General features: G+C 38.3%; 1 protein-coding gene across 3 annotated transcripts in view; it reads right to left on the bottom strand.

Moving 5' to 3' along the window:
* The window catches only part of AASDH (aminoadipate-semialdehyde dehydrogenase), a 33,132-nt gene extending 20,911 nt beyond the window's left edge, over positions 1–12,221 (bottom strand). The window contains exons 1-5 of one of the 3 annotated variants that reach the window (XM_064285762.1): positions 12,058–12,221; positions 10,829–11,094; positions 9,257–9,377; positions 5,729–6,045; positions 4,542–4,734 (exon numbers count right to left, since the gene is read on the bottom strand). In XM_064285762.1, the coding sequence (XP_064141832.1) occupies positions 4,542–4,734; positions 5,729–6,045; positions 9,257–9,377; positions 10,829–11,058 (861 nt within the window). In that variant the 5' untranslated portion in view covers positions 11,059–11,094; positions 12,058–12,221. Of the gene's footprint in view, positions 1–4,541; positions 4,735–5,728; positions 6,046–9,256; positions 9,378–10,828; positions 11,095–11,953 lie in introns of all 3 variants that reach the window. The other 2 variants (XM_003415890.4, XM_064285763.1) reach the window with 2 other exon arrangements.
* Positions 12,222–13,665: the final 1,444 nt, after the last annotated feature.

Genomic DNA, 13,665 nt, shown 5'->3' with positions numbered 1-13,665 from the left:
GTTGTTTAATTTCCAAATATTTAGGGATTTCCAGATATTTTCTGTTATGGATTGAATTCCATGAGGGAGACCTGGGTTGGATTCCCAGTCAATGTACCTCAGATGGAGCCACAACCCATCTATCAGTGTAGGCTTGCACATTGCTATGATGCTGAACAGGTTTCAGTGGAGCTTCTAGACTAAGATGGACAGTGAAGAAAGGCCTGGCAATCTGCTCTAAAAAAAATCAGGCAATGAAAACCATATGGATCACAATGATCTGATCCTGTTGTGCATGGAGTTGCCATGAGGTTGTTGGGGTGGAGGGGTGGGGATTCAATAGCATCTAACAGCATACATTTATAATTGTTATATTTTCTTGATGTACTGAGTTTATCATTACAAAATGTCCCTATCTCTAGTAATATTTTTTGTCTTAAAGTCTATTTGGTCTGATATTAATATAATCACTCCAGTTCTCTTATGGTTATTGTTTGCACAGCATATCTTTCCCCACTGCTTTGTTTTCAAACTATTCGTGTTTCTGTATCTCAGGTGTATCTTTCATAGATAGTATACAGCTGGGTCTCATTTTTTATTCAGTCTGACAATCTCTATAGTTTTATTTGGGGTATTTAGACCTTTCACACTGAATATAATTACTGATATGGTTAAATTTGCATTTGCTATTTGATTTCTATGTCTCCTGTCTTTTCAGTTCCTCTTTGACTGACTTTTTTGTGTTAAATATCTTTAGTGTACTATTTTAATCACTCAGTTAATTATTTTTAACTATTATTTTAATTTTTTTGTAGTAGTTGCTGTTGGGATTAAAATGTATTTTTTAACTTAGCAAGTACTTCAGGTTAATATTAACTTAATTTCTGACAAAATATAGAAACTTTATTCTAATGTTTGTGTTATGGTCCCCTCCTTTGTCCTCTGGTCATATATATTACATCTGTATACATTATAAATCCTATAATACACGGTTATATAATATTATGCCTTTTACAGAAGAGAAGAAATGAAAAAACTATATAGTTATTTTATATTAACTCACTTAGCATTTCTGTTACTCTTCATTTCTCCCTGTGGATTAAGTCACCATCTCGAGTCACTTCCTTGAAGCCTGAAGTATTTCTCGTAAAGCAAGTCTTCTAACAATTATCTCATTCTTTGTGCAATGAGAATGTCTTTGTTTCACCTTCATTTTTTTTAAGGATAGTTTTACTGGATATAGAATTCTTGGTTGACAGGTGTTTGGTTTTTTCCCTTTCGGCTCTTTGAATATGTCATTGCACTGCCTTCTAGTTTCCACTGTTTAAGATGAGAAGTCGCTGTTGATTGCATTGATGCTTCCTTCTATGTCATGAGTTGTTTCTATCCGGATGTTTTCAAGTTTTTTTCTTTGTCTTTAGCTTTTAATAGTTTGACTAATGTGTCCAGATATGGGTCTCTTTGTGTTTTCCTACTTGGAGCTGAATGAGCTTCCTTGGTTTGTAAATTCATGGTTTTCATTAAATTTGGGGAGTTTTCAGTCATTGTTTCTTTAAATGGAAACCCTGGTGGCGTAGTGGTTAAGTGCTACGGCTGTTAACCAAAAGGTCGGCAGTTCGAAACTGCCAGGAGCTCCTTGGAAACTCTATGGGGCAGTTCTACTCCATCCTATAGGGTCGCTATGAGTCGGAATCGACTTGATGGCAGTGTGTTTGGTTTGGTTTTGGTGTCTTTAAATATTTTTTCCATCCCTTTCTCTCTCTTCTCCTTTTGGATCTTATTATACATATGGCACACATGATGCTGTCCTACAGGCCTCTGAAGCTCTAATCATTTTTCTTTAATCTTTTTCTGTCTGTTCTTCACACTGATTTAGTCTTTCCACAGGTCCACTGAATCTGATTCTTGAATCTGATGTTGAACCCACCTAGTTAATTCTTCATTTATTATACTTTTCAACTCCAGAATCCTCATTTAGTTGATTTTTTATAATACCTATCTCCTTCTTGAGAATCTCTACTTGTTAAACATAATGTTTTACTTCCCTTTAATTTTTTAAATTCAGTTTTAGTTCTTTGGATATAGCTGTTTTGAAGTCTTTGTCTGCTGAATCCAACCTCTGAGGAATACTCAGAGATACATTCTACTGATAGCTTTTTCTTCCCCCGGCGTATAGGTCACAATTTCCTACTTCTTTGCATATTTTGTAATTTTTAGTTAAAACTGGACATGTTAAGTAATGCACTGTAGCAACTCTGGACTCTGACAGTTTTTCCCTGAAGCTTGTTATTGTTACTGGTTTTTGTTTGCTTGTTCATTTCTTTGTTTAGTAACTTGTCTGGGCTAAATCTGTAAAATCTTTCTTTTATGTGATATGTGGCCACTGATATTCCCACTCAGCTTTTTTTTTTTTTTTTAATACATATTCTTCCGTTTATTTTTAAGTCTAATTCCTAGGGATCACCCCTGTATCTGCATAGCTTAGTGGTCAGCCAATAAGTAGACATATTTTCCATGCAGATGGATCTGTGTGTGGATAGGAGAGTAAATTCACAGTTCAGGCCATTTGCAGACCTGCTCCAGCTTTTATTTTCCAACAGGCTCTTTTGTGCCTCTAATGTATATGCACGCAGCATCCAGGTCAGACAGGAATGTGCTTACCCCAACCAAACCACCTCAGGCTATTAGAGCTGTTGGCCCTCCTGGCTCATTCACCTTCAAGACCATCATTTCCACTAGCAATGTTGCTGAGCACTGGTCCATTACCTACCATTCTAAATGAGTGAGCCCTCTTTAATCAGCAGACCCTGGCATAACCTCTATATTGACTGAGCTTGGGTTAGGGAAGGGAGAGAATAGCCCCAGGCCAGAATATCACAGATTTCTACTATTTTTACATAAAATTCAGCAGTTTTTAAAAATATAAGTACTTTTCAGATTCATATATGCCTTTGGTTGATTCCTAAAGTGTTGAAATGGTTGTTCTGTCAATTTTCTGCAGCTTTCCAGATGCTTTTAAGAGAGAAGATTTACCACTATCCTCACTTGGCCATAGCCAGAAGTCCTGTGTAAACATATTTTTAAATGGTTTCTTTCCAAAAAATCTACAAGCCCTAATGGATAACTTGATAATTCAGAAAGGTGATTTAAGGTCATGGCTTGTCAAAATATGAGTACGATGGCCCCACAGCCCACTATATACCTACTGTCCCAGAGTGTTACCGAAAGCACCTCTATTCGCTTTCAAAAGATTTTAGTTTGGGGTTGGAAAATACAAGGTTCACCCTCTTAATACCAAAAACCAAACCAAACCCATTGCTGTCAAATTGACTCCGCCTCACAGAGACCCTATAGGACAGAGCAGAACTTCCCCGTAGGGTTTCTAAGGAACAGCTGGTGGATTTGAACTACTGACCTTTTGGTTAGCAGCCATTGGTCTTAACACTGCACCACCAGGGGCTCCTATTTATAAGGTATCCTAAATCTGGTTCTTAGCTGTTCCATCTTATTACAAGGAAAATCTCGTCAACCTGAAAGCTGAAATGGTCCTGCTCTCTATTTTCACTAAGGCAAATCTGAAACGTTCTGGCAATTTATAATGTTAAGAATAATTTCACCTTTAAACTCTACAAATGGATGCATATCTAGGAATGTTCAGCAAGATAAAGCATAAAAATACCTTTCAGATATTCATAAAATGAAACAGTAAATTTAGTGGCAAAATGCAAGTCAAAATCCTTTACTACTGAACCACATTAGGCACAGAAAAACAAAACTTAGCAAATAACAGAAAAAAAGTAAAGTTTCTAAAAAAAAAAAATTCACGCAAAAACTAATAACACTATTATGCTGACATGCTGCCTGGCTACCAATCTAAGTTCTTCTCTAATTAAAAAATTTTGCCTTTAAAAGAAATCAAGTTAAAATAATATAACCTTGTTGTCTAGAGTATGCAAATATAAAATGCCCACATACATTTTAGGTTTGTAGGAAACCAAATATTGGGCCCTTCTCTCCCAAGAGGAAAAATTCCTGTTACTGCAAGAAATAAAATAAGCCCTTCATTTCCTCAAAAATTTCTTCTTATTTTGGGACATTCCTCCTCTCCCCTACAATAACTCAAGATTTTCTATTCTTTCTAACTTTCAAAACTTAGTAGCATATGTTCTTTTCGAGAGCTTTTAAGACCCCTGTTTCATATTAGACTAGATTTTGGTAGGGTTATTATTGTAAATAAAATTTGCACAGGGAGTTCTTTTAAAAAAGTATACAAAAAGGCAGAAATTCTTGATGACTTGTATATCATTTGATAAGAAATTTGATTTTGGAGGGAAAAGATGACTCCTAACAAAGCTAAAATTCACATACAATGGAAAGGATAAACTTCTGTCCTTCTCTTCCTTACCTAAGCCAAGTCAAACAAGATCTGCTGATGATAATCTTGCTAGATCATCATTAGTCCATTGCAAAGAACTATAAAAGTACAAAATATGCTCTAAAACACATAAAATCTTGAACGGTAAAAAAAAAAATTTTTTTTTTCATTTCCTCCTAAGACGTACCTGCAAAACAGTCACTCTGTGATGAGAAAAGAGAACAGCAGCTAATTTTGATGGGAGCACTCTGACAGAAGTTGGTACAACAAGCAGAGAGGCACCACTTGACAGAGCAACAAATATTTCCACAACAGAAGGATCAAAGGTCAGAGGTGAAGCCAGAAACAAAACATCTTCTTGTGTGATCTCAAAAAGCGTCCTAAAGGAAAAGAGAAATGTAGTCATGAAAAATGTCAACCATTTGATAAACACGCATCCTAAAGGAGACTGTTTATGACCACTGAGTTTCCGGGCACTACCCAGATTTTATTCAACTCTTTTAGATAAATCAAAATAGTGTTGTAAATTCTAGAACCCTTCTTTATAATTGTAAGGATTAAAAAGTCATTTAAAGCAATACCCACTTTTTACCATGACATAATTTGTCAACTGTATAGTTTTCTGATATGTCAACCTGGCAAGGGTGAACTACAATCTCCTGAATTCCTTTTCTAGTATATTTCCCATTGTTGTTATTGTCAGGTACCCACTGAGTCAATTTTCAACTCATAGTGACCTCACGTGACAGAGTAGAACTGCCACACAGGGTTTTCCAGGCTGTTATCTTCGTGGAAGCAGATCGCCGGGTCTTTCTCCCACGGAGCCAGTGGGTGGGTTGAAACCACCAACTTTTTGGTTAGCAGCCAAGCTTTTAACCACTGCGCTACCAGGGCTCCACCACAATGCTACAGGAGTGAAAAGCTTAATAATGTACCAATACTTTAACGGTTCCTCATCACCTACTGGATTAAGTTCAAACTTCTTAACAGGGCACACCCCCTACCCTGCTCGGGCCACATCTCCTACCATCCCAGTCTTTCCTCAGCCCTGCCCTGACACACCCTAGCAAGGTAAACTCCTTCTTTCTCCCATACCTCTGCTGGTAGCTCTGCCAGGAATACTCATCCTCCCTTCTTACTAATAATTAAAGCAGAATTATTCATTCTGTATTTGGCTCCTGGCCTGGATCAAACAGGTAAAGCTGTAGTCTGCAGAAAACCAAAGTTCAGATACAGCTGAGACGAAAGAGACCTTCTATTTTTTTAGGACTATCAATTTAGGAACGAGAGTTATAAAGAAGAAATATTTTAAAATTCTTTTTTCCCTTTTAAAAAATACAAGTTCTGAAGAAAGATTCTAAAGAAGGAACTTACCGAAAATGCTGGATATTTGGTACTATACACACATGAGGCACTCTAACAATCTTAGGTATCCCTGTAGTCCCTGATGTGTGCAGAACATAAGCTAAGCAATGCTTTAGCCTCACATCTATGTATTCTTCTGAGTTTCCTTCACTGTTTCCAGAACTCTTGCTGTTTTTCATTTTTTCTTTTTCATATTTCTCTTTTCCATCACTTAGCATCAAATTCACTTCCACATTCCTCCAGTGAAGTCTGAAGAGTACTAGGTCATTATGTTCTACTGTAAACGTATTGTAGTTCAATAACGCATCATGGGAAGATTTGAACTTCTATTTTGAGATAGAAAGAAGTTTACAATATTAGTTTCTTACAAGACATTTAAAAATATATATATAGAATATGAGACATTCATTTATTCCTTCAACGAAGCTTTTTTTGGAGGGGGGGGTATCTGCTATGTATCCAGTGATAAAAAGATAAACAAGAAATCTCCTTACATTCAAACTTACCTTCAGATTAAACAGGCATATAAAAATGCAGAAATGCAATGTGGTCAGTGTGGTAATGAAGTATGCTCAAAATGTGAATGGGAACAGAGGAGGTTCAACTTTACTCCACCTGGAAGGTCAGAGATTGCTTCATAGGTAGTGTTCAGGATAAATTTCAAAGCAGAAGTAGCTAGTCTCCAAATAAAGAAAATGGGCACTTCGGGCAAAGGATACAGCCAGAGGGTCTGAGCTGAGGAAGCTAGTGGTGCGGAAAACGTTAACTATTCCATGAAGCTGCAGTTGCAAGAACTGCAGTGGAGATGGAAGAAAGAGAAGTGGGAGTTATGCTACTGGCAGCAGATGTTAAATCCTTAATAACTTGGTAAACCCAACGTTAAGATCTTAACTTTTAAGTTACAGGATCCAACTGAAGGTGGCAACAGCATAGACTAGATTCTACTCCATAGAGGATGGACTGATAAACAAGACTCTAATAAGCTAGTCATTTAATGGATCTTTTGCAATAATTCAGATACGATATCTCAGGTATGAGATAATCAGAACTAGTCTATTGCAACAGAAGTGGGCAGAAGGGTCCATGAACAAAGAATCAATAGCGCTTGGTGACTTTCTGGATATGAAGTGAGCCTAACAAGTTAAGTTTCTGGCTCAGGTGATTGGGTAGATGGAGGCAGATAAAAAGATGCTGAATTCAGTTTGTACACACTAAAAGTGAGGTTCCATTTGAATATATCTTTTTAGATTTATAAAAAGCACCTTAATGCAAAATAACCTGTTTTCACGTTTAAGAAATCAATACAATTATAAAACCAGCACAAAGGTCACAACCAGCAAGCTATAATATTTTCCATTTGTGTTTGTTTGTTGTGTACAGAGGCAGCTTGCAATATATATATTCCTACATATTCTTAAGACCTAGCTCAAAACCCTCCTAAATTAAAATTTTCCTGTTGCTACTAGATTACATTTACTTATCTTAGAGCAATATCACACTGTATAGACCTCACAAGATTCAGGAGTACTAAGCTTTTATGCAGTTGGAGGGCAAGAATCATGTCTTAGGCTCCTTTCATATATATCTATGTTCTCCCAACCACCTTGTTTCTCTCGTGGTTTCTCAACCTCGACACTACGGACATTTTGGACTGGAGAATTCTTTGTTGTTGTGTGTTGTAGGATGTTCAGCAGCATCCCTGGCCTTTCTACCTAATAGATACCAGCATCCCCATCCCCATCATGACAATCAAAAATAACTCTGGACATTGTCAAATGTCACCTGGGAGGCAAAATCACCTCTGATTGAGAACCAAAGAACCATTGCTCTAGTGGATGCTGGGCATACAGTAGATGCTCAGTAGGTATTTACTGACTGCTCTGTGTTAAATGAAGGAAGAGCACTTATACCATCATCAAAGTCATGGAATAGGAAGCAAGAGACTTTCTATGGGGGTTCGCTATGTGCCCAACTCCTTACTACACGTGGTCATGAAGAATACAGAAACTGACTGAATGGACACAAGAATCCCGGGGCGGAAAGGGGGAGTATGCTGTCACGTTACAGGGACTGTGACTCATGTCACATAACAACATGCATATAAAATTTTATATGAGAAATTAACTTGAGCTGTAAACTTTCATCTAAAGTGCAAGAAAAAAAATACCTTGATATTAACAATTAATTCTCACACTCAACTACCGCTTTTATAAACTTTCAACCAAGATTGTTAAGAAAAATGAATGTTACAATCTCATTTCAGTTTTGCTTACTTATCAACAACAAAAGGATTACCAATGAGGAGTAGAAGACAGAGGAAAAAGTGGCCAGATACTGATATATGTTCACTTTGAAAATATTTATTAATCAAATTAATACTTCAGTTGCCACTTTCTACTTTAGTATCCATGACTGTCAAGGAAGTCTCCCACATACCTCAAGCTTTTAATACTTATTACTATATATAAGCATACACACACACACACACACACATACACATACACATGTGGAATGCATTTAAATTATCCTCAAATGAAAACTGGTTCATATAGAAAATGGGTAAAAACAGGTTAATATGAATGTATCTCCCATAATGTTCATTTGTCTTCAGTAAAGCAATTAATTTGTAAACAAGAACTAAAGAACTAATAATGAAACACAGGCTTCATCTTGCTAAACATATAATACCAATTCTTGTCCTAAAGGAGCGTTTCTTGGCTAGACGTTTGGTTGAGAGCCACTTAAAAACTTAAAATAAATCTAGTTTTCCAGAGTCGTCTGGTCCAAGTGCCATCTTCTTTTTCAAAATCTAAGCGTGGTTACAATTCTACAATGTTGCTGAGTAATGAGCAGCCAAGCCTATTAACCATTTGCACCACCTGGGAACTCCAACTGCCATAAATATAAAAAGATAAAATGTTTCAAGTATTATAAAATCTTCCCAGTATAGGAAATACTTTGGGAAGAAAAAGGAAATTCAAAACAACGCACAATACATTACAAGGCTAGAAGATACTTTCATGCCATAGACCAGTCATTCTCAATGGAGTAAGGCAGGGTTAGTGCCCACAACAGTCAGGAAAACCCTCAACAAGATGGACTGACACAGTGACTGCAACAATGGGCTCAAACATAGCAATGATTGTGAGGATGGTGCGGGACCAGGCAGTGTTTTGTTCTGTTGTGCAGAGTCGCTGAGTTGGAACGCATTCAATGGCACCTAATGACAGTAACAACAGTGCCCCCAAGGGGCATTTGGCAATTCCTGGAGACATTTTTAGTTGTAATAATGGGGATGGGGGTGGGAGGGTAGAGTGGCGCTACTGGCATCTAATGGGCAGAGATCAGGGATGCTGCTAAAACATCATACAATCCACAAGACACTCCTCACAACAATTACCAGACCTAAAATGTCAATAGCACTGAGGTTGAGAACTTCTGCAAAGTTAGAAATCAGCAAGTAGGAAGAAAAAAAAAAACTTCAGTTGAAAGATAAAATGTAATACACATAACAGCAATTTAAATGCCTCAACTTACATCAACTTGTTTTTTTTCAACAAGGATATACTTCAGATTACATTTTTTCATAAAATAAGCTGATAATGCTGGTGGTGAATCTGGGTCAATAGGAGCATAAGCAGCAGGGACTTGGAGAATTCTAAAGAAATAAAGAAGAGTCAGTACAGAGTATGTGAAGCATTTCGCTTCATCAGAAATCCCGAATGTTTTGGTTAACACATCTTTGGTTATGTATATTGTTATTTTCTCTTGCTGTGAAAACTGAATATCCTGAGTTTTTACAACATAGAAATATAGAAATTCAAGATTTTTCAAAGTTAATCTATTATAGTATGATGTTGTTTTTAGCTGTCATCAGTCAGCCCTCAACTCTTGGTGACTCCATGCACAACAGGATACGACCCGAGCGATTCATAGGGTTTTCACTGGCTGATTTTCGGAAAGATATCGCCAGGCCTTTCTTCCTATTCCATCTTAGTCTGGAAACTCTGCTGAAACTTGTTCAGCATCACGGCATCAAGCCTCTACTGACATATGGGTGGTGGCTGCTCATGAAGTGCACTGGCTGGAAATCAAATGCAGGCCTCCTACACGGAAGGTGAGAATTCTACCACTGAGCCACCACTGCCTCCTTACAGTCTAGTATAGTTGGTTAACTTTCTACTACTAAAATAATATACAGGTAGCAAAGTCTAATTTCTTCATTTGTCCATGTAGGAAAACACAAAATAAGTTAAACACCCATGTGTAGCTTTCATTATTAGAATCTGCACCCTACAAAAAAAGTATTTCACCAAAAATAGAACACCATAAGAGGGGGAAGAAAAATTTAAATTGGTTTGTATGTGGCAATACTTGCACAAACAAGATCAAAGACCAGTTGGTCATTTTAATGAAAAATACTTCTGAGGTATACTTTGGGGACACTAGATTTTTCCACACAGTAAATTCTCAATAAAATTATTCTGTCAATGATTGAAGAAAAGTACATTTTTAAACATTACTTTGCTTTACGTTTACATAATTACTGTAATAAGACAGATTATGGGATGAATACCAACTTCTCAAATTAACTCTTTGATCATTTTTATTTACTGCAGAACTCTAGTACAGAAATCGCTACATAAGAATATATTCCGGAACAATTGAAACTACTGAACTTTCTAAGGATCTGTTTGGCTTAGTGTTTCTAATGTATTCATGTCTCAATTTAAATGGACAGCTAACCCAAACTATCATTCACTGAAAATCTGAGTGCCTAAAAATTCAGTGTAGGGTATTTCTGAAATACTCATTTTCTCTGACCTAATAAAAGAATTTTAAACATTTTTCCTTTGGTAAAAAAAAAAAAAAAAAGTTTTTATATTTTGGAGATTTTTAAATGTTCTGCTATTAGATGAAACCTTTAGTTTCTCCTAAATAACCTCAGATTAATTAACTTAAATGATTAAAAATAATGCTAGGGGAAATACAAACTCCTTTAACCTGCCCAAAATTGACCAAATAATGCAGAAAAATCCAATAGTAAAGAGAACAGTAACTTGCAATACATATAAAATAATATAAAATTTACAGCACTAAAAAAATTACCCTAAAATCCAAGAGGGTAAATTTATCCCAGGATGGCAGTAGAGACCAATCTCCTGAATTCCTTGAAAATCACAGTGTAATTGCAAAAAACCTGATAATTCTGAAGCATCATTAACCAGAGTCTTGTAGGTGCAATAAACTGGAGGTTGGTTGTTACATTCATCGAAGCACACAGCTATTTCGTCCGAATAAAGGGAAGCAGCCTGATGTACCAATTCCTGAAGAGTCATTTCGCTGAAGAGCTACACATCTTTGGTAGCAGAGAGCTGTACATATTACAGAACCATTAGAAAAAGAGGGAGTTTTAGGGATCTTGGGAGGGCATTATTATGACAAATTACAACTCACCACACACATCTATTTACCAATGATATTTTTCTACTTTTAAATGCCAGTTTTTCAGTGTTTGCGACAGGGAATAAAGGCAAAATCCATTCTTGTCTCAGGTTTTCATTTCTAATTGAATTATAAATACATTCTGTCCAGTACAGAATACTATACTCAATGAATGCCCCCAAACATTTGTGGAACTTTATAGGAAAAAAAGCAAAATCTGGTAAGCAGATTTTATATGCAATAGGATCATTAAGATATCAGCTACTTAATTTGCAATCACAGAGGATACTACTTAGTTACTACAGGCCTTAGAATGTCAAAAACTTATTACTTTTGGGACTCTTTATGTTACTGGCTATTTTTAAAACGGGTAAATCATCTAGAAACTTTATTTTCCCGTATCCACCTGTTCCTTAACTTACATTATGCAACTTCGTTTAATAATAATGCACGTTATAGCTCTTTATAACTTCCAAAACATTTTTCCATTTGCCCTTTATAAGCACTCCGGGCTTGGAAACCCCGGTGGCGTAGTGGTTAAGAGCTACGGCTGCTAACCAAGAGGTCGGCAGTCCAAACTCGCCAGGCGCTTCTTGGAAATTCTATGGGGCAGTTCTGCTCTGTCCTATGGGGTCGCTATGATTCGGAACCCACTCGACGGCAGTGGATATGGATAAGCACTCTAAGAGGTAGGCGGGTCAAGCTTATTTTTATTTGAATGAAGCGGCAGAGGGTCGGAGGCTGGGTGATGGGAGTTCACACGCATCGGGTTTAGCCTTTGCACCTGACCTCAGCCTCAAATCCGAGGCTTGAAGCTCAGCAAACTGTGAGAGGCCAGACTTCGCCCCCCTCACACGGAACCCCGCTGGACCCTGCCTCCTGCAGCGACTCACTCAGAAGACCTCTGAAGACGTTCACACCCGTCTGGATCTTTCCCCTGCAGCCCGAAGGGAACTTTCGTTTTTCCACGAACCGCAAAGAGAAGGAGGGATCCCACCAAACCCAGAAACCGTAAAATACTCTGCCGCACGGCCCGCCGGGAAGCTGAGCGACGCCGGCTAGTGCGTCAGTCGTCTGCGTCAACACACTGACGTCATCTCCGTCGACCTTTGCCCTACACCTGCCGGGGCTGAGGAACCAAAGTAGGAGCATAGCTGGCGGCTTCTCTTGCTGACTTCTCTGAACTCAGAGGTTCGCACTGGCCGCGGAGAGTCTTGGACTTGGGGGACTGACCAGCTTGAGGCCGTACCCTCTCATACTAGCCAGAAAACTCTGGGCAACATAATTAGTGAGCCGCATTCTCCCAGTTCATAAAGTGGAAATAAATTGCATAGGGTTGTTGTGAAGAAAGATGGAATCATCGTGAGATACGACAGCGACTGGTTTTTATCATTCGACATGTTCTGAGCACCTGCCCCAGACTGCTGGGGCTGTGACGGCAGGGTGAAGACTGGAAACGAAGTCCCTGGTAAAATTAAGCTGATATTTTAATTAGGATTTAAATGACAACTAAGAACATTTTTGCTTGTAATAGGAACCATGAAGAAAATGGAGCCCTAGTGGCGCAATGGTTAAGAGCTCGGCTGCTAACCAAAAGGTGGGCAGTTCGAATTCGCCAGCCGCTTCTTGGAAATCCTGTTGGGCAGTTCTACCCTGTCCTATAGGGTCGCTCTGAGTCGGAACCGACTCACGGCGCATAACATCAACAACATGAAGAAAATAAAGCAGGCCTGAGGGGGAGTTAGGTAAGCCAAACGCTTGAATGAGTTTGCTTCCAGGGGAGTTGTTATAGTTGGAGAGGCAGACATGTAAATTAATTATTAACGAGTGTCAAGGGCAGTAATCGTTGTTTTTAAGCTACTGTGCTGTAGCAGAAAGGGAATGACCAGCTTTATCTTTTTTTTAATCGTATACATTATATATATATGTACACTCATACATACACATATCCCCACACACACACACATATATCTGGAGGAACCGTGGTGGTGCAGTGGTTAAGCGTTTAGCGGCTAACCAAAAGGTTGGTAGTTCGAATTCACCAGCTGTCCCTTGGAAACCCCACAGGGTAGCTTCACTCTGTTCTATAGGGTAGCTATGAGTGGAAATCTACTAGAGGACAACCGGTTTTGTATATATTTAAGAGGGACTGCGAGTGTGGTCCAGCAGCAAGAACAATACTTGAAAAAGCATAGGATGCTCTTCAGCACGGAACTGCAACAGTAATGCAAGTAATAGAGAGCTCCACTTGCCAACTGATTTTACCACTAGGACGTACCACAGGCTACTCAAGCTAAGATGGCCTTTTTTTCGGGGGGGGGGGGCCCAAACCTGTATCTTGTCTTTGTTGCTGTATTTGGGAGTGACACATCCACCCATTAAGGAAACCTAGATGTTTTTCTCCCTCTTAACCTTTCCACATCCAGTTAGACACTATGAACGCCAGTCCACAATTCCTAAACCAGTGCCTAGCTGCTATGTAAGAATTACCTGGGGGGATT

This window comes from Loxodonta africana, chromosome 5 (assembly GCF_030014295.1).
Source record: "Loxodonta africana isolate mLoxAfr1 chromosome 5, mLoxAfr1.hap2, whole genome shotgun sequence".
Classification (NCBI taxonomy): domain Eukaryota; kingdom Metazoa; phylum Chordata; class Mammalia; order Proboscidea; family Elephantidae; genus Loxodonta; species Loxodonta africana.
This window is presented reverse-complemented; position numbering and strand designations above follow the sequence as displayed.